This window comes from Colias eurytheme, chromosome 22 (genome assembly GCF_061535395.1).
Source record: "Colias eurytheme isolate Ceu_HAF_F1 chromosome 22, ilColEury1 Martin Lab GWU primary, whole genome shotgun sequence".
Taxonomy (NCBI): domain Eukaryota; kingdom Metazoa; phylum Arthropoda; class Insecta; order Lepidoptera; family Pieridae; genus Colias; species Colias eurytheme.
In genome coordinates, this window is record NC_143001.1 from 5,824,714 (window position 1) to 5,846,477 (window position 21,764).

Genomic DNA, 21,764 nt, shown 5'->3' on the forward strand with positions numbered 1-21,764 from the left:
TTGTAACACATATTAATTACAAAATTTAAGCTCCTGAGACTCTTTATAAATGTGTGAGTATTATGAGTTATATCTTAATAATTTTAAACATTACAATTTATGAATGAATGGTGTCTGTTAAACTTTTATACAAACACGGTTGATTGCATAATGCGTAATATCAATGGGCGGATCGTGAGAAATTTCTTATACCTACGTATATTGACACTTTATAAAAATTAAATTTTATAGTTAACTACCACGCTATTGGTCCGATTCGAATGAAATTTACAGATAAAGCTTACAGCATAAACATTTTACAATTAAGTTTCACCGCAGATATAGATTATACATACCATCAAATTAGATTAGAGGCAACCCAAGCAAAACCATTTACTAAACTAGCTAGTTTAGCAAGTGGTTTTACTTTTGTTGCGGTGTTGTTGTTGTAATTGTTTGCTAAATTAGCAATCCCTACCAACTACTCTTAAATGAAAACGTCAAAACGACGTAAATTTAATACGTAACGTTAACTGTATGAGCTCGCGCTAGTTGTTCAGCTGTTCAAAGGCGAGTGAATAGAATCGCGAGTTGGTGGAGTACGTGTGTAGTAAGTATAGGTAACAAAAGCCTAGCAACCTAGTATTACCTAGCCACTAATACTAGCTTCATACTCACCAACTACACTCAAATGCACGCGTCGAACGAGCGGCGGGTGCGTGGATATCTGACACTCGTAGTATCCCTCGTCTCTCTCGCTCACGTACTGTATGAGCAGGCGCCAGTCGTTCGGCTGCTCGAAGGCGAGTGAATAGCGAGAGTCAGCGGAGTATGTGTGCCGACCAAAGGAGAGTAGGTGTAAGTCTTCGCCTTTCCGACGTACCCAGGATATCTGATGAGATATTGTTATTTATAACTCTGTTGCGCATAAAATTAAAAAAAAAAAAACAGTTTGACAACAATCGAAAAATACAACATCCACTTAACAAAAAGGTATGGTACCTAGGACAAAGTAAAGAAAAAGTGTTAAGCTGGCGGCCTTATTCTGGTAACGCTAAGGTTTAGTAGCTATTTGAAAAGAGATATAATATAGAGCAGTGTATGATATTTAAATGGAACAGAAATAAGATCTGTAACTCAATCGAGACACATTTTTTAGGTTATAATTAGGATTAAATGTTCCTATTACTTTAATAATTTTCAAAATAAAAAGTGGCTCCAAATATCGATGTAATTGTAAGAAAAAGCTTACAGTACGTTCATTAATTGACGTCAAGAAAAACAATAAAATTCGCATCCCATTTTTGCACCATATTTCAGCAAATACAATAAACCCAACATGAGGCGATATATCATTCCATAAACTCAATACCAAACAAACACTAAATTAAAACGAGCATTTATCATCATAACTGGCTTTACAAAATATCACAGTACTGGTTTCATCCAGTTTACACCATAAATATAGAGACGTATTGGCTCCAATCCAAATTCCATTGTATGAAGCGATTATTCTTCTGTTTACATGTGGACACTGCTTGATGTATTAAGTAATAAACGTCTTTAGGAGTATTTAGTTGGCTTCCAACCAAGAGCAAAGCGGGCTTGTTTCCGCTAAGACACTATGCAATTTTCGTGGTTAGAAAATGCCAAAGAATGTTGTCAATTTTATAAAATTCTTCTCCTGGGTTTTGTGTTACTATCGATTTTAATATATTCAGAAGAGTTAGATGATAGGTCAAGTGTAGGTCTTTAGTATTAAGGAACTTTTCTTTTACAATATAAGGGCAAAATATATTTTATTTAAAGCCGGTTATTATTGAAGATGATTCACTTTTTTATTTTGTTTATGTTCTTATTGTACGAAGAAGAGTCAATCTACAAATTATAAGGAAATCTACATACTGCCTTTAAATAGACATCTATTCATTACCTGAATGCCGAATCTCTATTATCTATAGCAATAGATATAATGGAACCCAAACTCCATTGCTTTACATGCATTAGCTCTTTATACTGTCACTGTATTTAATTGCACATTTCAAAGTCAGAATCTACATCTTGGTAAGCTATCCATTACGTCACATATCCAGTGACGCATTTCATGGATAGAATATTTGATTTCACAGATTGAATAGTCTATAAGATCCATAACAAGGCTTTGTGGAGAGATCTAGTGTGCAGATTTCGCTTTGGAAATCGCTATATGTCGGCTATTCATATGTATTTGTATGAATAGAATGTTTTATTTTCTGTCCACCTGATGACAATTTCTATCGAAGAAAACTTTTCTGAATAATTTAATTTTCCTAAAATGGAAACCTGGGAAAATAGAAACTCTATAATCCATCTCTGTACCAAATTTCCTAATGAACCAATCAGATGTTGTTGGGTAAAAAAGAAAAAGACATCATCTATACATGATTTCAAACATACACGTACATAATATTAGAAGGATAGGTTTGATTAAAAAACACGTAATTATTTCTTTAAGATTTCGATCACCACCTTCTTCGATATTTCAACTCAAAACTGACATTTCTATTCTAAACCCGCAATTAAAGACATGGAACAATTCTCGGCCGTGAATAAAACCGATAGCTGCATTGAGTTAACCACAGCGTAAAACCGCTCATTCAGCTACACGGGCGGTTTCCCATGATTGCATTCATATCGTCGAGCCACATGTTCGTTATGAGGGTGCGGGTTGAGAAAAAGACCCCGTGTGGGTCGCAGTTACGTTGCTGATGAGACTGCTTTTAATTAATCGATTAAAAGCAGAATTTATTTAATCGATCATATTAGAATTATTGTTTGAAATATTGTAAGAAAGTTTTATGAGTAATGTGCAAATAGAAAATCTAGGAAATCTTACTAAAAGTTTGGAAATAAGGGGAATAAACTGGGAGGTATTTAAATAATTCTATATTATTATCACTGTCTTGTACTATTCAAATTAATGTGATATCAATTTGTACAAATTTTAAATAATTTAACGATAGACAAAACAGATTATGATTATGAACTTTACCCTAATTCTCATTCTGATATTGGCCCTGATTCTGATCATTACCCTGATTTTAACTTGGCCCTGATTCTGATGATATTTTTTATTATTATTTATAATGGTAATAATTATAATGATTGATTATAAATTCTACGTACCGTCTTCTCTCCCAAGTCATGAACTCTGCAATGCAGATGCACACGACTCCCCAACTGCGCTGTGACGTTATTCGTCGAGGCATCGTCTTCGAAGAACGGTAGCGGTTCAGACGTCGTCGTTGAAACGTCCTCCTCAGGGTCCTCGTATATTTCCGTGAACACTTCGTGCCAGAACGGCCCGTTGATTATCTTGCTGTCACCGGTTTTGAAGTCTGTAACAAAAGGAATAATTATAAGTAACCGTCTATATGGCCTGGTATATTTCCTAATTCCTTCCAAATAACTGGGTATACTTTATACTATGCGAGTATTATAAATAAGACAGACGTAATAAAAGTAAGAGTACAGTGTTATGGACTGGCTGCAGGTAGAAATTTTCAAAAGGGCCTACGTGGTGGCTCTATAAAGTTCCCTATTTTAATCGTCTTCCTTCTCTATCTAGAGTCTTCCTTATGAATAATGCTACACTCAAAAAGGAACAGGAACATTTATTTATTCAATAAGACTTCTTCTAGAAGCACTTTTGAAGCGTCATAACAGTTTTAACATTTACCACTGATTCGGAAAGTAGTATCTATGGAGAAGAAACCACATGAAACTCCATTGCTGTAGACATTCCTCCTGTGGTAAGCTAATAAAGTATTTAATTCTATAATTCGATGGAACAAGGATTTCTTGTTAATAATTATCCGAAAAATTAATTATCTTTTCTATATTTTTTAATCTAAAGAGATTAATGTACATGAAAATTCGAATTTTGTTGTGGCCACTTTGATCTTAACAAAAATGCCTTTCTCGTTAAAAATATCCGCACCCATATCAATATTTGTAAGAGATTTTTTAATTAAAATTGCTCTTTCGACAAATACAAAGCTGTAACGGCTGTTATTCCTAGAACTTTGTATTGAATAACTATTGATTTAGTATGTATTAATGTACCTATTTATACAATCCGATACGACTACGAAGTCGGATATTCACTTGATGTTTTTAAATCAGTTGTTGTTTCAAAAAGTCATCATTTGGCGGCTAATTAACTTTAAAATCATGTTAAATCAATTTATGAATGAAGTCATGTTATGAAACACATAACTAGCCACATATTTTATTCAAAGTAAACATAAAGAGAGCAACATCTATATATATTATATAATAGTATCTGCATTTAAAATTAACAGTACCATAAATCAAACAAGAATTTTTAAAAACAATACAGTTGTGGGATGTTAATTATTCGCTCGATCTCTGTTCAATCATTTGAATTAGAAGAACCTTGTATTATTTTTCCAATCCATGTGAGACTTATAAAAGAAATATTGGAAACTAATTACAATACACCAGCAGTTGATATATTGAAGACTGTTACATTCTAATCAATGCAAATTGAATGCCCATATGATATAACATTATTTCTAAAGAATAGTAATAGAATATATTTGAATGCAACTACATTGTACCTTTTAGAACAATTAAGTATTGTGCATAATTCAAATATTGGTAATACATGCTTCAAAAGGCTCCTCTGTACTACCAGTTTTACATTACATTGCCAAAAACAAGAAAATAAACCCTTAAACAAACGCTTCATGTTCCTCCTATTTACTCAAATCATAATATCTCCAAACAATACAAGAATTTCATTAAATGTTACAGACTTGTTTGCCATTTATATAATGCAGAGAAAAAGATTTCCAAAACCCTTCGCAATATTAAAGCAGAAGTAAATACAATGTCACAACTTTACCAAACCAAATTGGAGACTTTCAAACTGTAATTGTAACAGACGACACTGGCAAGGAAATTGAGAATAGCAATACCAACTGATATTATGAAAAGAGCATTTAAGGAATGCTGTCAGCTATTAGGCTGCTCACAGACTACGCGTTTCGACGTTCGGAGCGCGGAGAATTTGTAGTAGACAACTTCGTGGGGTTGGAATTTAATTGGTCTGGTATTAATTATTATCATCAATCATCAATGTGATCTTTTGAAAAATGTGCTTTTAAAGTAAGAATCGATATCTACACTATTTCAAACTTTCAATAAAAAATCAATCCAGGTAGATAAAATAAATCTAATAGCCTCATCTTTAAATACTGACACAGTACATTTTTAATTGTTGATTTTGGTCTAAATACTTAATCAACTTCACACATAAATGATATAAAAACTGTAATATTAAACACATGATTAATTTATGCTTCCTCGTACGTTTTCAACGCTCGCATCTAAAACTCCTTATTCAAAATGTTTAAAGTTATTTCGTAAATGTACTACACTGTCATATAAAAGTTGAATATTTGTTAGAGATAAAAGTATGCGTACCTCGTTATCAGATGAACAAATTCAAAGCAACTGTTCCCATTCCGGTTGTTACACGAAATTCTACTGTGACATTGTTCTTGTTATTATTAAAATATCTTGCAGACATTCTTTAAACAGAGTATATTAGGAACACGGAAGTCGTACGACACACGTGTCCTTACGAGAAATGCTTGGAGCTAACTACCCTTTATTTGACTTCTGTTTCCACATTTTTTGTTATAAAATTTGTAACAAATACTGGTTCGTAGAAAACTTTAGGTGAAGTGTCGTCTTCAAAATTGAATAAGTTAGTTTTGTATTTTCAAAAATTGTACAATTTAGTTCAGTCTATGTTTAAATGAAGACTTTGAATGTCAAAGAATAATAATATTAATTCCTATTCACTTTAAAATAAAGAAGTATTTCTTTAATTTATTTCAAACACAGCGTAGTAATAAGAAAGAATCGGAATGAACTTGAAATAAAATTTATTGCTGATTATTCCAACGTCAGTTAACATTGTTTGAATAAAAATTCTTCTTATATTTTGAAATATATTTATTTGGACATTGATACCACAGTTGATACAGATCTCATGAATGTCTTAGTTTAGATTTGATTTTTGTGTGTTGGATGGTTATTGATGTAAAATTCTTAACCGATTTCGAAAAGGATTGGCTGATAGAGAGTTATATTATTTTCCCGTGATATTTATAACCTTTTGGCTTTTGCCTTATAAACAATTTTTGCCTAAACTTGATTACAGCCTCTAGGCATATTTTAAATTAAACTTTAGCTTATCTTGACCACGTCTGATCTTTCCTTTTCATACCATCATTAAAAATAAACATGAAAATACGAGCCAGCAATATTTTATCTGAAACATTTTGGACGAGTATCAAAAATATAAAAGTTTGGAATTCGTGTCAAACTTAGTCATGGAAGTGTGAATGCATTCGAAATCATAACATTTATAGATTTTATTCGTAACACTTTGAAACTTAAGCAAGTCATATAAAGTGTGAGTAAAAGATGTGTACATTTCATCCCTGGCATAACATTTTGTAAATTTTCGGAATAAAAACTGTATATTAAACACTTGACCGTAATTTGAAGCTTACTTCATTGAGAGAAGGTACCTAGCTTTTTCCGCCTATTTTTCCCTCTCTTTCCGTTGTATATATGCTATCTCTCTCGCACACCTCTCCACCAGGTGGCGGGGCGCACGATAATGTCGGGCGCTGGATGTTTTTCATTGGCGTCTAGCTTCCGCCGCGAGAAGGTTGTCTACAAGACTACAACCTTGGTGCTATTAAGTATTAAGTACTGCTTAAAGCAAGTGCTAAAAGTGTTAAAAAGTGTATCCCGTCGGATCGGTACAGTGAGTTATTTTTACATCTATTCTAATAATATTTTACTTAAAAATGAGTAAAAATCTTTAAAGTCAACGGTATAATCGTTGGACTTTATTTAAAATGCTGAGGTTTTTAATGAATCCTTCAGCAATAGTTTATTTTTCAATATGCTTAAATACTTAATAGCATGAATAAAGATATTTAAAATTAACGATACAACCGTTACATTTTACTTGAAATAGTAACTTTTCTTTTGAAATATTTCATTATGCAATATGTACTCATTAATATTTGAATTTTTAATACTGTGAGTAAAGCTATTTTAACGGTGTTACCGTTCGGCTTTACTCGAATCGTTAATATTACTTTTGTGATTATTTGATATTACTAGATATATCAAATACCCTCTCTTGTATATAGATATTTTTAATATTTTATTTCATTTTTAATAATGTGTTTTTATTACAAGGGTACAAGTGAATTTTTCGTGGAAAAATTACAATTAATACTTAGTATGGATATGAGCCAACTCAAAGCTTTACAGGCATACAATCCATTGCTACGACTTTATTACATTGTCGTTATCGCTAGGAACGGTTCGGAATTCCTATCATAGTTTATTACTAAAAATTATCGAACGAGATGAGTCAGCTCCAAGAAGTCACGACATGTCAGAACATGTTGTGATTTTATTTTATAAATCGTACGGGAGTTACCGCTCAACTGAATAATGATGGAATTCGCTCATGTATAGTAGATACGTACCATGAATGTTCCACACATTCAAAACTATCCGTAGTCTATACGTGTCCTTTTATGAGTATTATTCTGATCCGTTTTTATGTGAAAATAGACATATTACACACGGCTAATTTGATTGAAAATTACGTTTCCTATGTTCAAATGATGCAACTTTTTTGTTAAAACGAGTAAGTACCAAAATTTTACAATTAAATTCTTTGGTTTACTGAACTTGTGCTGAAAGGGTTATCGTATAATAATTATCGAGATATCTTAATATAAATTAGATTTAGATACACTTATTTCAAAGGATTTACAATTCACTTCTAACGTTTTAGAATAATATTATAAACTTGTACACCTTGACAAAAAGTAAAAAATTGCGGGTGAGTGGAGATTATTTTGTGCAATTAAATATAACGTCCTACGACGGTATGGTTGCGTTCGTAAGGAATGTTAACGGATATAAAGCAACTAAATGTTACATCGATTGCATGAACAAAAATAAATATGAATCGAAGTTCATTTTAAAATTTAGTGAATTGATTTGAATTATGAATTTATTAAATGTCGCTAACATTGGAAAATAAGTTAAAGGACCTTGTTAATTGCTATATTATTTAAATGATTATTTACTGCTATTTTTATATTAGCACTAAGGTGTATTCTTGCTCGAAGCAGAATACATAAATGCGGCCACTACTCCTCGCAGGGGTTAGCCAGGTCAAATTCACCCTCGCAGGGTGTCTCTTAAGCATTTTTTGGCAGGCCCTACTTATTTCTAGTTACAAACATCCCTCGCGCAGCTGTCGCTCGCAGGGAAATGGTGCAAATATATATCGGCCCTCGCGGGGCTTTGATTACAATCGTCCCTCACGGAAAAGATGGTGCGAATATATATCAGCCCTCGCGGGGCTTTGATTACAACCGTCCCTCATGGAGAAATGGTGCAAATATATATCAGCCCTCGCGGGGCTTTGATTACAACAGTACCTCACGGAGACATGGTGCAAATATATATCAGCCTTCGCGGGGCTTTGATAACAACCGTCCCCACGGGGAAATGGTGCAAATATATATCAGCCCTCGCGGGGCTTTAATGGCGATTGGTGCAAATATACAAAGGATTGATCATTAAAATGATCATAGATATTTGCTTTTGTCAACGAGGACCCACGAAAGAAGTTTTGGATATGACCGTATCGGATCTTCACTCTTCTAAGGTAGGTAGAAAAAGGTTTTGAAATCTACTTCACAGTGGGCAGTATAGTAAATGACCTAATAAATACAATAAAGGTTAGATACGTCAAATAATGGGCGCATGAAATTGATACTTCGTATCCTAAAAGTTTACGCTTCAGGAATCAGGAAACCACCATTGGTTTACCAATTATGGAAATTGGAATTGAACAAATTGTATTTACCAATGCAAAGCCTAATCACAACAAAGGAAGGCGAGTCGGATCAAATATCATCTCGCAGATGATTTGTGGCGGTGGTTTCGAGGATTGTCACCAAGCCTTGTGTCAACGGTATGTTTGGTATCGTAATTAAATGGCACTAGCCGACCAATTTACATATACAAACATCGGAAGAGATTTTTTAATCGCAAAGCGATTGAATGTAACAAATGACGATTGATTACGTATAGTTGACCTCTCATAGGCCTATTTTAGTTGCCCGGTCTTGTAGGCAATTTATTTGACTCGTTTTTCAACCCATTTGACCTCATTATTGCACCCATGAGATTTTTCTTCGGGGCTCAAACAATAAATCGCTGAGGGATTAGGATAATCGTTTGTTAGACAAGTTTTTTGTCATCCCACCAGGATTATTATATTGTATAATAAAGTTATATACAACTATTAACGTAAAACGTTTAAGTACTCAACGAATGCTGAGAATACTGACTGTTGAGTTACATAGGATAGAGGATAAATAACGGAAAGTCAATCTTTCCAAACAAAAGCCTCTTATTATTAGATATTACTTGGAACCCCTACCCTTAACGAGAAAGCTCTGCCAAATGACTTCTCATTTCTTTGCTTTGAGGGGGGGGGGGGGGGGCAATAAATGAAATGTACAGGCTATACGGCTTTTAAAATATAAGTCTGGTAAGCGAACTAAACTTTGCTGGTTTAGTTCTTGCTATCCGTGCCTGCTTCTCGTGTTTACGGGTGAATTAAGTTTATCAATAGTCATAAATGCAATGCTATTCAGAGGATATACTGCATTTAAAACATGACAAAGTCTGGTAAGCGAACTAAACTTTGCTAGTTTAGTTCTTGCTATATCGCTGTCCGTGGCTGCCTCGCGTGTTTACGGATGAATAAAGTAATGTCCTGTCTTCGCATCCACAGCTAACTGTCCTATACTGTCATAATCTTAACACAGATTCATTCGACATAGCTCCCCACGAGCTCAGTTCTTCATTTTTGCACTCGCACAACTGTGGACAACACAAGAGCAATGCCTCCATTGGTAGCAGTTACAATCAAGGGATAACTAACCTTAGGCTAGCCATATTACGGATGTTGGAACAACCGACTATATTCAGGGCAATTTTCTTTGTTCAGTGTAACGTTTAGACTGTCGTAGCATTCCTACGGAACAAAGATGGGATCAGATCTGCATCCTTAATGCAGTTAATCGAAAGGAGATACTTTCAGACGACGATAGTATTCAAAACCCACCATATTCCTTAACATAATATTGCATAGTTAAGCTTATAATCTCTCTTGCCATTACCCTGCAGCAGAATTCCTTGGCGATAATTTATCCTCGTTAGAACGAGCGAGGGTTGTTACGATAATATGAGAAATCCTAGTCAGTTAGAGACCTGAACGACGCGATAGAGTACCGCTATTTCAGTAGTAGTAACACCTAGAAGGGTGAAGGTATTCTGGAAAGCGGAACTGAAGGCCCGGTCAGCAGCATCAGCCACCTAATAGACAGTGTTCAGTGCTGCACCACTATAATCTGCAAAATGACTCTGACGGTATGAAAATGTGGAGTACATTTTCAAAATATCAAATGATATAGTTGGAATAAAAATCCTATTTGCCTCCGTCTATCCAAAAGACATACGGAGTAGCTAGTAGTAGTTGGTTGAATTAGAATAAAGTAACTATAGTTAAAATCCTTTGTTACTGACTGGATAAATTTGGCTCTTTTCCTATCTGACGTTCATATAGCTGTTGACTGCCTAGTGTTGTGCACAAACACTATTATTATAAACTAGCGGTCCGCCCCGGCTTCGCTCGTGGTACTTACGTTTTCTCTACATAAAAACCATCCTCGTACTTCAAGGAATATAATAAAAGAATTATCGAAATCGGTTCAGCCGTTCTCGAGTTATGCGCTTACCAACACATTTTGCGATTCATTTTTATATATAAGAAGATAAGTCACGTTATGTAGTCCCGAGGCTTTCGGTATATAAGTTCTTATGTAAATCATAATTATATCTTAAAACCGAATTGATTAAAAGTAACGTACTTGGCTGTAGTAATTGCAGTTTTGGGACACAGATAAGCTCCTTATCATTTTAGTCTCTTAAGAGTTAAGTTCAGTATATTTGTTTCCAGTACAGAGTTTATGACCTATCAGTTTTAAATAAATAATTCATGCATTGTACTGAAAGTACTAGCCATGTTTAGATTATGATTGGTGGCGTTGGCTCTAAACATTAATAGATACCGCACGGTTTGGTTTGATGTTAAAAATCTGTATTATAATTAAAACCGTTTACCTGTTTTGATATTTTATTGCCTTATTCAAGGGGTGACCTTTTAAATTTATTTCTGACCCCAAAAGTAAGGACCAAGTTCTCTTCTTGTCCGCTTGTAGCAGGTTGGGTTAAAACTGTGTGAGTTGAGACAGGTGGTAATTCTATGTAAAGATGATTCAATTGTGCTTCTACAGAGTTCTAATTGAATAAATAAAGGTTTGAGTTTGAGGTATTTTTGCCTCGTCGGGATCAGCTGTTGCTTCATTTTGTAAGTAACATCTAAATGCGTAATTGAAAGTCGTTACTGGCGCTTTCGCAGATTTACGCTAAAGATAGTGAAAATTGTAGTAACTTTAACTTTTCAAGCCCAAAAGGTTAACTAAGGTACGCTTGAACCAATCTCATAAGTTCTAATACTTTTAATCATTATGATTAACTTTTTGGTTCTTATTTGATTAACTTTTTGGTTCTTATTTGATTAACTTTTCATCTGGGATTGTTAATATATTATATAATATAAAAATTTGTGTGATTTATTGGTAGGTATACTATCTGCACACCTTACTCTTTCAAATAAAGAAATAAGTAATTACTTATGTATTCAAATTCACATTGGCGTCCATATATTGTACACCAGGTGGGTAACAAACAGGTCTCAATGAAGTAAGCTTCAAATTACGGTCAAGTGTTTAATAGCTGTGTTTTACCTGAAAATAAAACACATATTAAATACTTACCTATATTTGAAGCTTACACTTAACGTCCACCTGTTGTGGATTTCGACTCAATGAAAAACATCCAGCGCCCGACATTATCGTGCGCCCCGCCACCTGGTGGAGAGGTGTGCGAGAGAGATAGCATATATACAACGGAAAGAGAGGGAAAAATAGGCGGAAAAAGCTAGGTACCTTCTCTCAATGAAGTAAGCTTCAAATATAGGTAAGTATTTAATATGTGTTTTATTTTCAGGTAAAACACAGCTATTATAGTAGCTCAGTAGTAGTTATAGATAATACAAAGATTCCTAGTCTTTAAATGTTTAGCCACAAAATAGCTTTTGAAGGAAGTCCAGTTGAATAAATAAAAACAAATAACAGGACATTAAACACTTGACCGTAATTTGAAGCTTACTTCATTAAGCTTACTTCATTGAGAAGGCACCTAGCTTTTTCCGCCTATTTTTCCCTCTCTTTCTGTTGTATGTATGCTATCTCTCTCGCACACCTCTCCACCAGGTGGCGGGGCGCACGATAATGTCGGGCGCTGGATGTTTTTCATTGGCGTCTAGCTTCCGCCGCGAGAAGGTTGTCTACAAGACTACAACCTTGGTGCTATTAAGTATTAAGTATTGCTTAAAGCAAGTGCTAAAAGTGTTAAAAAGTGTATCCCGTCGGATCGGTACAGTGAGTTATTTTTACATCTATTCTAATAATATTTTACTTAAAAATGAGTAAAAATCTTTAAAGTCAACGGTATAATCGTTGGACTTTATTTAAAATGCTGAGGTTTTTAATGAATCCTTCAGCAATAGTTTATTTTTCAATATGCTTAAATACTTAATAGCATGAATAAAGATATTTAAAATTAACGATACAACCGTTACATTTTACTTGAAATAGTAACTTTTCTTTTGAAATATTTCATTATGCAATATGTACTAATTAATATTTGAATTTTTAATACTGTGAGTAAAGCTTTTTTAACGGTGTTACCGTTCGGCTTTACTCGAATCGTTAATATTACTTTTGTGATTATTTGATATTACTAGATATATCAAATACCCTCTCTTGTATATAGATATTTTTAATATTTTATTTCATTTTTAATAATGTGTTTTTATTACAAGGTTACAAGTGAATTTTTCGTGGAAAAATTACAATTAATACTTAGTATGGATATGAGCCAACTCAAAGCTTTACAGGCATACAATCCATTGCTACGACTTTATTACATTGTCGTTATCGCTAGGAACGGTTCGGAATTCCTATCATAGTTTATTACTAAAAATTATCGAACGAGATGAGTCAGCTCCAAGAAGTCACGACATGTCAGAACATGTTGTGATATGTCACAATGTTAGTCTGCATACTCCTCCGAAACGGGTGGACCGATTCTCATGAAATTTTCTGTGCATATCGGATAAGTCTGAGAATCGGCCAACATCTATTTTTCATATGTACCACGGGCGAAGCCGGGGCGGACCGCTAGTTATTTTATAAATCGTACGGGAGTTACCGCTCAACTGAATAATGATGGAATTCGCTCATGTATAGTAGATACGTACCATGAATGTACCACACATTCAAAACTATCCGTAGTCTATACGTGTCCTTTTATGAGTATTATTCTGATCCGTTTTTATGTGAAAATAGACATATTACACACGGCTAATTTGATTGAAAATTACGTTTCCTATGTTTCAAATGATGCAACTTTTTTGTTAAACGAGTAAGTACCAAAATTTTACAATTAAATTCTTTGGTTTACTGAACTTGTGCTGAAAGGGTTATCGTATAATAATTATCGAGATACCTTAATATAAATAAGATTTAGATACATTTATTTCAAAGGATTTACAATTCACTTCTAACGTTTTAGAATAATATTATAAACTTGTACACCTTGACAAAAAGTAAAAAATTGCGGGTGAGTGGAGATTATTTTGTTCAATTAAAATATAACGTCCTACGACGGTATGGTTGCGTTCGTAAGGAATGTTAACGGATATAAAGCAACTAAATGTTACATCGATTGCATGAACAAAAATAAATATGAATCGAAGTTCATTTTAAAATTTAGTGAATTGATTTGAATTATGAATTTATTAAATAGTTAGTTAACATAATAATTAATTACCATGGTCAAATCAATTCTTATTAATTCATCCTGGACAGTTGTCGCTAACATTGGAAAATAAGTTAAAGGACCTTGTTAATTGCTATATTATTTAAATGATTATTTACTGCTAATTTTATATTAGCACTAAGGTGTATTCTTGCTCGAAGCAGAATACATAAATGTGGCCACTACTCCTCGCAGGGGTTAGCCAGGTCAAATCCACCCTCGCAGGGTGTCTCTTAAGCATTTTTTGGCAGGCCCTACTTATTTCTAGTTACAAACATCCCTCGCGCAGCTGTCGCTCGCAGGGAAATGGTGCAAATATATATCGGCCCTCGCGGGGCTTTGATTACAACCGTCCCTCACGGAAAAGATGGTGCAAATATATATCAGCCCTCGCGGGGCTTTGATTACAACCGTCCCTCACGGAGAAATGGTGCAAATATATATCAGCCCTCGCGGGGCTTTGACTACAACAGTACCTCACGGAGACATGGTGCAAATATATATCAGCCCTCGCGGGGCTTTGACTACAACAGTACCTCACGGAGATATGGTGCAAATATATATCAGCCCTCGCGGGGCTTTGATGGCGATTGGTGCAAATATACAAAGGATTGATCATTAAAATGATCATAGATATTTGCTTTCGTCAACGAGGACCCACGAAAGAAGTTTTGGATATGACCGTATCGGATCTTCACTCTTCTAAGGTAGGCAGAAAAAGGTTTTGAAATCTACTTCACAGTGGGCAGTGTAGTAATAAGACCTAATAAATACAATAAAGGTTAGAGACATCAAATAATGGGCGCATGAAATTGATACTTCGTATCCTAAAAGTTTACGCTTCAGGAATCAGGAAACCACCATTGGTTTACCAATTATGGAAATTGGAATTGAACAAATCGTATTTACCAATGTAAAGCCTATTCACAACAAAGGAAGGCGAGTCGGATCAAATATCATCTCGCAGATGATTTGTGGCGGTGGTTTCGAGGATTGTCACCAAGCCTTGTGTCAACGGTATGTTTGGTATCGTCATTCAATGGCACTAGCCGACCAATTTTCATATAAAAACATCGGAAGAGATTTTTTAATCGCAAAGCGATTGAATGTAACAAATGACGATTGATTACGTATATTTGACCTCTCATAGGCCTATTTTAGTTGCTCGGTCTTGTAGGCAATTTATTTGACTCGTTTTTCAACCCATTTGACCTCATTATTGCACCCATGAGATTTTTCTTCAGGGCTCAAACAATAAATCGCTGAGGGATTAGGATAATCGTTTGTTTGACAAGTTTCTTGACATCCCACCAGGATTATTATATTGTATAATAAAGTTATATACAACTACGTAAAACGTTTAAGTACTCAACGAATACTGAGAATACTGACTGTTGAGTTACATAGGAGAGAGGATAAATAACGGAAAGTCAATCTATCCAAACAAAAGCCTCTTATTATTGGATATTACTTGGAACCCCTACCCTTAACGAGAAAGCTCTGCCAAATGACTTCTCATTTCTTTGCTTTGAGGGGGGGGGCAATAAAAGAAATGCAGTAGGTACAGACTATACGGCTTTTAAAATATAAGTCTGGTAAGCGAACTAAACTTTGCTAGTTTAGTTCTTGCTGTGGCTTGTGTGGCTGCCTCGCGTGTTTACGGATGAAGAAAGTAATGTCCTGTCTTCACATCCACAGCTAACTGTCCTATACTATCATAATCTTAACACAGATTCATTGGACATAGCTCCCCACGAGCTCAGTTCTTCATTTTTGCACTCGCACAACTGTGGACAACACGAGAGCAATGCCTGCATTGGTAGCAGTTACAATCAAGGGCTAGCAAGGTAGGCTAGCCATATTACGGATGTTGGAACAACCGACTATATTTCGTTCGTAACGTTTAGACTGTCGTAGCATTCCTACGGAACAAAGATGGGATCAGATCTGCATCCTTAATGAAGTTAATCGAAAGGAGATACTTTCAGACGACGATAGTATTCAAAATCCACCATATTCCTGAACATAATAATGCATAGTTAAGCTTATAATCTCTCTTGCCATTACCCTGCAGCAGAATTCCTTGGCGATAATTTGTTCTCGTTAGAACGAGCGAGGTTGTTACGATAATATGAGAAATCCTGTCAGTTAGAGACCTGAACGACGCGATAGAGTACCGTTATTTCAGTAGTAGTAGCACCTAGAAGGGTGAAGGTATTCTGGAAAGCGGAACTGAAGGCCCGGTCAGCAGCACCAGCCACCTAATAGACAGTGTTCAGTGCTGCACCACTATAATCTGCAAAATGACTCTGACGGTATGAAAATGTGGAGTACATTTTCAAAATATCAAATGATATAGTTGGAATAAAAATCCTATTTGCCTCCGTCTATCCAAAAGACGTACGGAGTAGCTAGTAGTAGTTGGTTGAATTATAATAAGTATAGCTGTTAAAATCCTTTATTACTGACTGGATAAATTTGGCTCTTTTCCTATCTGACGTTCATATAGCTGTTGACTGCCTAGTGTTGCACAAACACTATTATAAATAAGTCACGTTATGTAGTCCCGTGACTTTCGGTATATAAGTTCTGATGTAAATCATAATTATATCTTAAAACCGAATTGATTAAAAGTAACGTACTTAGCTGTAGTAATTGCAGTTTTGGGACACAGATAAGCTCTTTATCATTTTAGTCTCTTGAGTTCAGTATATTTGTTTCCAGTACAGAGTTTATGACCTATCAGTTTTAAATAAATAATTCATGCATTGTACTGAAAGTACCAGCCATGTTTAGATTATGATTGATGGCGTTGGCTCTAAACATTAAAAGATACCGCACGGTTTAGTTGGATGTTAAAAATCTGTATTATAATTTAAACCATTTACCTGTTTTTATTGCCTTATTCAAGGGGTGACCTTTTAAATTTACTTCTGACCCCAAAAGTAAGGACCAAGGTCTCTTCTTGTCCGCTTGTAGCAGGTTGGGTTAAAACTTAAAACTGTGTGAGTTGAGACATTTGGTAATTCCATGTTAAGATGATTCAATGATGCTTCTGCAGAGTTCTAATTGAATAAATAAAGGTTTGAGTCTGAGGTATTTTTGCCTCGTCGGGATCAGCTGTTGCTTCTTTTTGTAAGTAACATATAAATGCGTAATTGAAAGTCGTTACTGGCGCTTTCGCAGATTTACGCTAAAGACAGTGAAAATTATAGTAACTTTAACTTTTCAAGCCCAAAAGGTTAACTAAGGTACGCTTGAACCAATCTCATAAGTTCTAATACTTTTAATCATTATGATTAACTTTTTGGTTCTTATTTGATTAACTTTTCATCTGGGATTGTTAATATATTATATAATATAAAAATTTGTGTGATTTATTGGTAGGTATACTATCTGCACACCTTACTCTTTCAAATAAAGAAATAAGTAATTACTTATGTATTCAAATTCACATTGGCGTCCATATATTGTACACCAGGTGGGTAACAAACAGGTCTCAATGAAGTAAGCTTCAAATTACGGTCAAGTGTTTAATAGCTGTGTTTTACCTGAAAATAAAACACATATTAAATACTTACCTATATTTGAAGCTTACACTTAACGTCCACCTGTTGTGGATTTCGACTCAATGAAAAACATCCAGCGCCCGACATTATCGTGCGCCCCGCCACCTGGTGGAGAGGTGTGCGAGAGAGATAGCATACATACAACAGAAAGAGAGGGAAAAATAGGCGGAAAAAGCTAGGTGCCTTCTCAATGAAGTAAGCTTAATGAAGTAAGCTTCAAATATAGGTAAGTATTTAATATGTGTTTTATTTTCAGGTAAAACACAGCTATTATTCACACACGGCACGATCTGATCCCATACTTAGCTTTTCGCTTGTGTTATGGAAACCAAATGGCTGATAAACATACATAATATTTTATACTTTGAAATATATACAGATATAGAAGATACTAAACACCCAGACACAGAGCAATCATCGATGTTCATCACACAAATATTTTCCCTGGGTGGGAATCGAACCCACGACATCGAAGGCAGGGTCACTACCCTAAGCAGTGCGGTTATAAGGAAATTAAATATCACAAACCTGGTATTTGCGGTGCTATAACACATAATGAGCTCGTCAGCAGAGAGCAGAATATAAACAAACCAGGAGGCAACATTTTGTCAGCCCCTGGACGCGGGAGCCATAGATTTCATCTGGCCAGCTTCTTCAGTACCTGAAAGATAACATATTATTTATAAATTATCATAAACAGCATAGTAGTAACTATATCTTTGGCCATAGTAATAATAGATAAATTATATGTTTGGACATTGAATAAAAGAGAAATAAACTGACTACGATTTGTTCTTGTTATATTTTAAACTGTATTATATTTTGTTACTAAAAATGGCTTTCAGTTTTTGGCGCAGTTGTGTAGTGTTAATACATTTTATATACATTAACCAATTCTTAACAAACACATACATCATATAAATTACATACATTTATAAGTGCAATATAGTTTATGTTTATCATACCTATTATTCCATTCATGGTATCTTGTGACCAAAATAAAGCTTTCCACATAAATTAATAATCCATACTAATATTATAAATGCGAAAGTAACTCTGTCTGTCTGTCTGTTACTCAATCACGCCTAAACTACTGAACCAATTTGCATGAAATTTGGTATGGAGATATTTTGATACCTGAGAAAGGACATAGGCTACCTTTTATTGCGAAATATGTACAACGGGCGAAGCCGGGGCGGACCTCTAGTTATAAATAAACACGTTCCTAAAACACATCACCAAGTAAGTAACATTACAAATGTATTGAAGTACGTGTTAATTTGAGAGGTTTTACCTTAATTACAGACTTTATTGTGTATGTTTATTGTCACGTTCTTATACACTCACAATGTGTGTAAGGCCCTTTATAATTAACGATGTGAGATTTCGTTTATGCATTTAAACACAAAGTTAAGTGCAATTCCACATACATATTAGGATCTAGTTTAAACATGATCGGTCTCAAATCATATTTTAAGCTAATAATTTTGCTGAATAATCCACACTAATATTATAAATGCGAAAGTAACTCTGTCTGTCTGTCTGTTACTCAATCACGCCTTAACTACTGAACCAATTTGCATGAAATTTGGTATAGAGATATTTTGATACCCGAGAAAGGACATAGGCCACTTTTTATTGCGAAATATGTACAATAATATTATGTAGTAGTTAGTTAATAATATCAAATCTTTTTTATTTCTTACTTTTCCGTTTTTGAAGTCGGTTGTTTTTAACGCAGTTATTTTTATTTAATACTTTTTAGTGTATTTTTCAACACGAATCAAACGAGCCCAAACTCGATAAAGTTGAGTCAATATATTACTGAGTTCCTATGGCCACCTTCCGATTGCATCATCAAATCAGCTTCATGTCATGATAATGTTTCATCGCTATCAAATATATAATAAATATAACATACGTATACAAAATTTCAGCTCAATCGGTTACCGGGAAGTGAATCAAAGTTACTTGCTACATATCCACTTAGTCATCGAGTACAGACAAAAATGCTCATAAAATAAAAACTACTGGCCCTATCCGAAAAAAAAAATTATGGGACCAATTCGACACCATCCCGCATCGAACAAAAAAAGGATCACGTAAATCGGTTCAGAAACCTCGGAGTAATCGGTGTACATACATAAAAAAAAATATACCGGCCGAATTAATAACCGCATAAAATCGCATGGAGAGCTTAATTTTCATTAAAGGCTCTAATCGCACGGAAAGCTGAATTTTCACAAAAAAGCTCTAATCGCACGGAGAGCTTAATTTTCACAAAAAACTCTCATCGCACGGAGAGCTTAATTTTCACAAAAAGCTTTAATCGCACGGAAAGCTTAATTTTCACAAAAAGCTCTAATCGCACGGAGAGCTTAATTTTCACAAAAAGCTCTAATCGCACGGAGAGCTTAATTTTTACAAAAAAGCTCTAATCGCATGGAGAGCTAAATTTTCATAAAAAACTCTAATCGCACGGAAAGCTTTATATTCACAAAAAGCTCTATTCGCACGGAAAGCTTAATTTTCACAAAAAAGCTCTAATCGCACGGAGAGCTTAATTTTCACAAAAAGCTCTTATCACACGGAAAGCTTAATTTTCACAAGAAGCTCTAATCACACAGAGAGCTTAATTTTCACAAGAAGCTCTAATCACATGGAGAGCTTAATTTTCACAAAAAGCTCTAATCACACGGTAAGCTTAATTTTCACAAGAAGCTCTAATCACACAGAGAGCTTAATTTTCACAAGTAGCTCTAATCACACGGAAAGCTTAATTTTAATAAAAAGCTCTAATCGCACGGAAAGCTTAATATTCACTAATAACTAATCGCATGGAGAGCTTAATTTTCATTAAAGGCTCCAATCGCACGGAGCTTTATGTTCACAAAAAGCTCTAATCGCACGGGCTAACTAAATTTTCACAAAAAGCTCTAATCGCATGGAGAGCTTAATTTTCACAAAAAGCTCATATCGCACGGAAAGCTTAATTTTCACAAAAAGTTCATATCGCACGGAAAGCTTAATTTTCACAAAGAGCTCTAATCGCACGGAGAGCTTAATTTTCACAAAGAGCTCTAATCCCATGGAGAGCTTAATTTTCACAAAAAGCTCTAATCGCATGGAGCTTTATTTTCACAAAAAATCTCTCATCGCACGGAGAGCTTAATTTTTCTCATTAAGCTCTAATCGCACGGAAAGCTTAATTTTCACAAAAAAGCTCTAATCGCACGGAGAGCTTAATTTTCACAAAAAACTCATCGCACGGAGAGCTTAATTTTCACAAAAAGCTCTCATCGCACGGAAAGCTTAATTGTCACAAAAAGCTCTATTCGCACGGAAAGCTTAATTTTCACAAAAAAGCTCTAATCGCATGGAGAGCTTAATTTTCACAAAAAGCTCTAATCACACGGTAAGCTTAATTTTCACAAGAAGCTCTAATCACACAGAGAGCTTAATTTTCACAAGTAGCTCTAATCACACGGAAAGCTAAATTTTCACAAAAAGCTCTAATCGCACGGAGAGCTTAATTTTCACAAAAAGCTCTTTTCATACGGAAAGCTAATTTTTTTCCAAAAAAGCTCTTATCTCACGGAGAGCTTAATTTTCATAAAAAGCTCTATTCGCACGGAAAGCTAAATTTTCACAAAAAAGCTCTAATCGCACGGAGAGCTCAATTTTCACAAAAAGCTCTAATCGCACGGAGTTTAATTTTCACAAAAGCTCTAATCGCACGGAGAGCTTAATTTTCACAAGAAGCTCTAATCGCATGGAGAGCTTAATTTTCACAAAAAGCTCTAATCGCACGGAGGCTTAATTTTCAAAAAAGCTATAATCGCACGGAGAGCTTAATTTTCATTAAAAGCTCTAATCGAACGGAAAGCTTGATTTTCACAAAAAGCTGTAATCGCACGGAGAGCTTAATTTTTACAAAAATCTCTAATCGCACGCAGAGCTTAATTTTCATTAAAGGCTCTTATCGCACGGAGAGCTTAATTTTCACAAGAAGCTCTAATCACACGGAGAGCTTACTTTTCATAAAAAGCTCTAATCGCACGGAAAGCTTAATATTCA

The 21,764-nt window shown here is 34.7% G+C and overlaps 1 protein-coding gene across 1 annotated transcript in view; it reads right to left on the minus strand.

Annotated features, from left to right (window-relative positions):
• LOC149898716 (zwei Ig domain protein zig-8-like) overlaps positions 1 to 18,291 on the minus strand; it is a 32,498-nt gene extending 14,207 nt beyond the window's left edge. The window contains exons 1-3 of the mRNA XM_090114823.1: positions 18,216 to 18,291; positions 3,145 to 3,356; positions 658 to 871 (exon numbers count right to left, since the gene is read on the minus strand). Coding sequence (XP_089970949.1) covers positions 658 to 871; positions 3,145 to 3,356; positions 18,216 to 18,291 — 502 coding nt within the window. The remainder of the gene's footprint in view (positions 1 to 657; positions 872 to 3,144; positions 3,357 to 18,215) is intronic.
• Between the last annotated feature and the right edge of the window lie 3,473 nt (positions 18,292 to 21,764).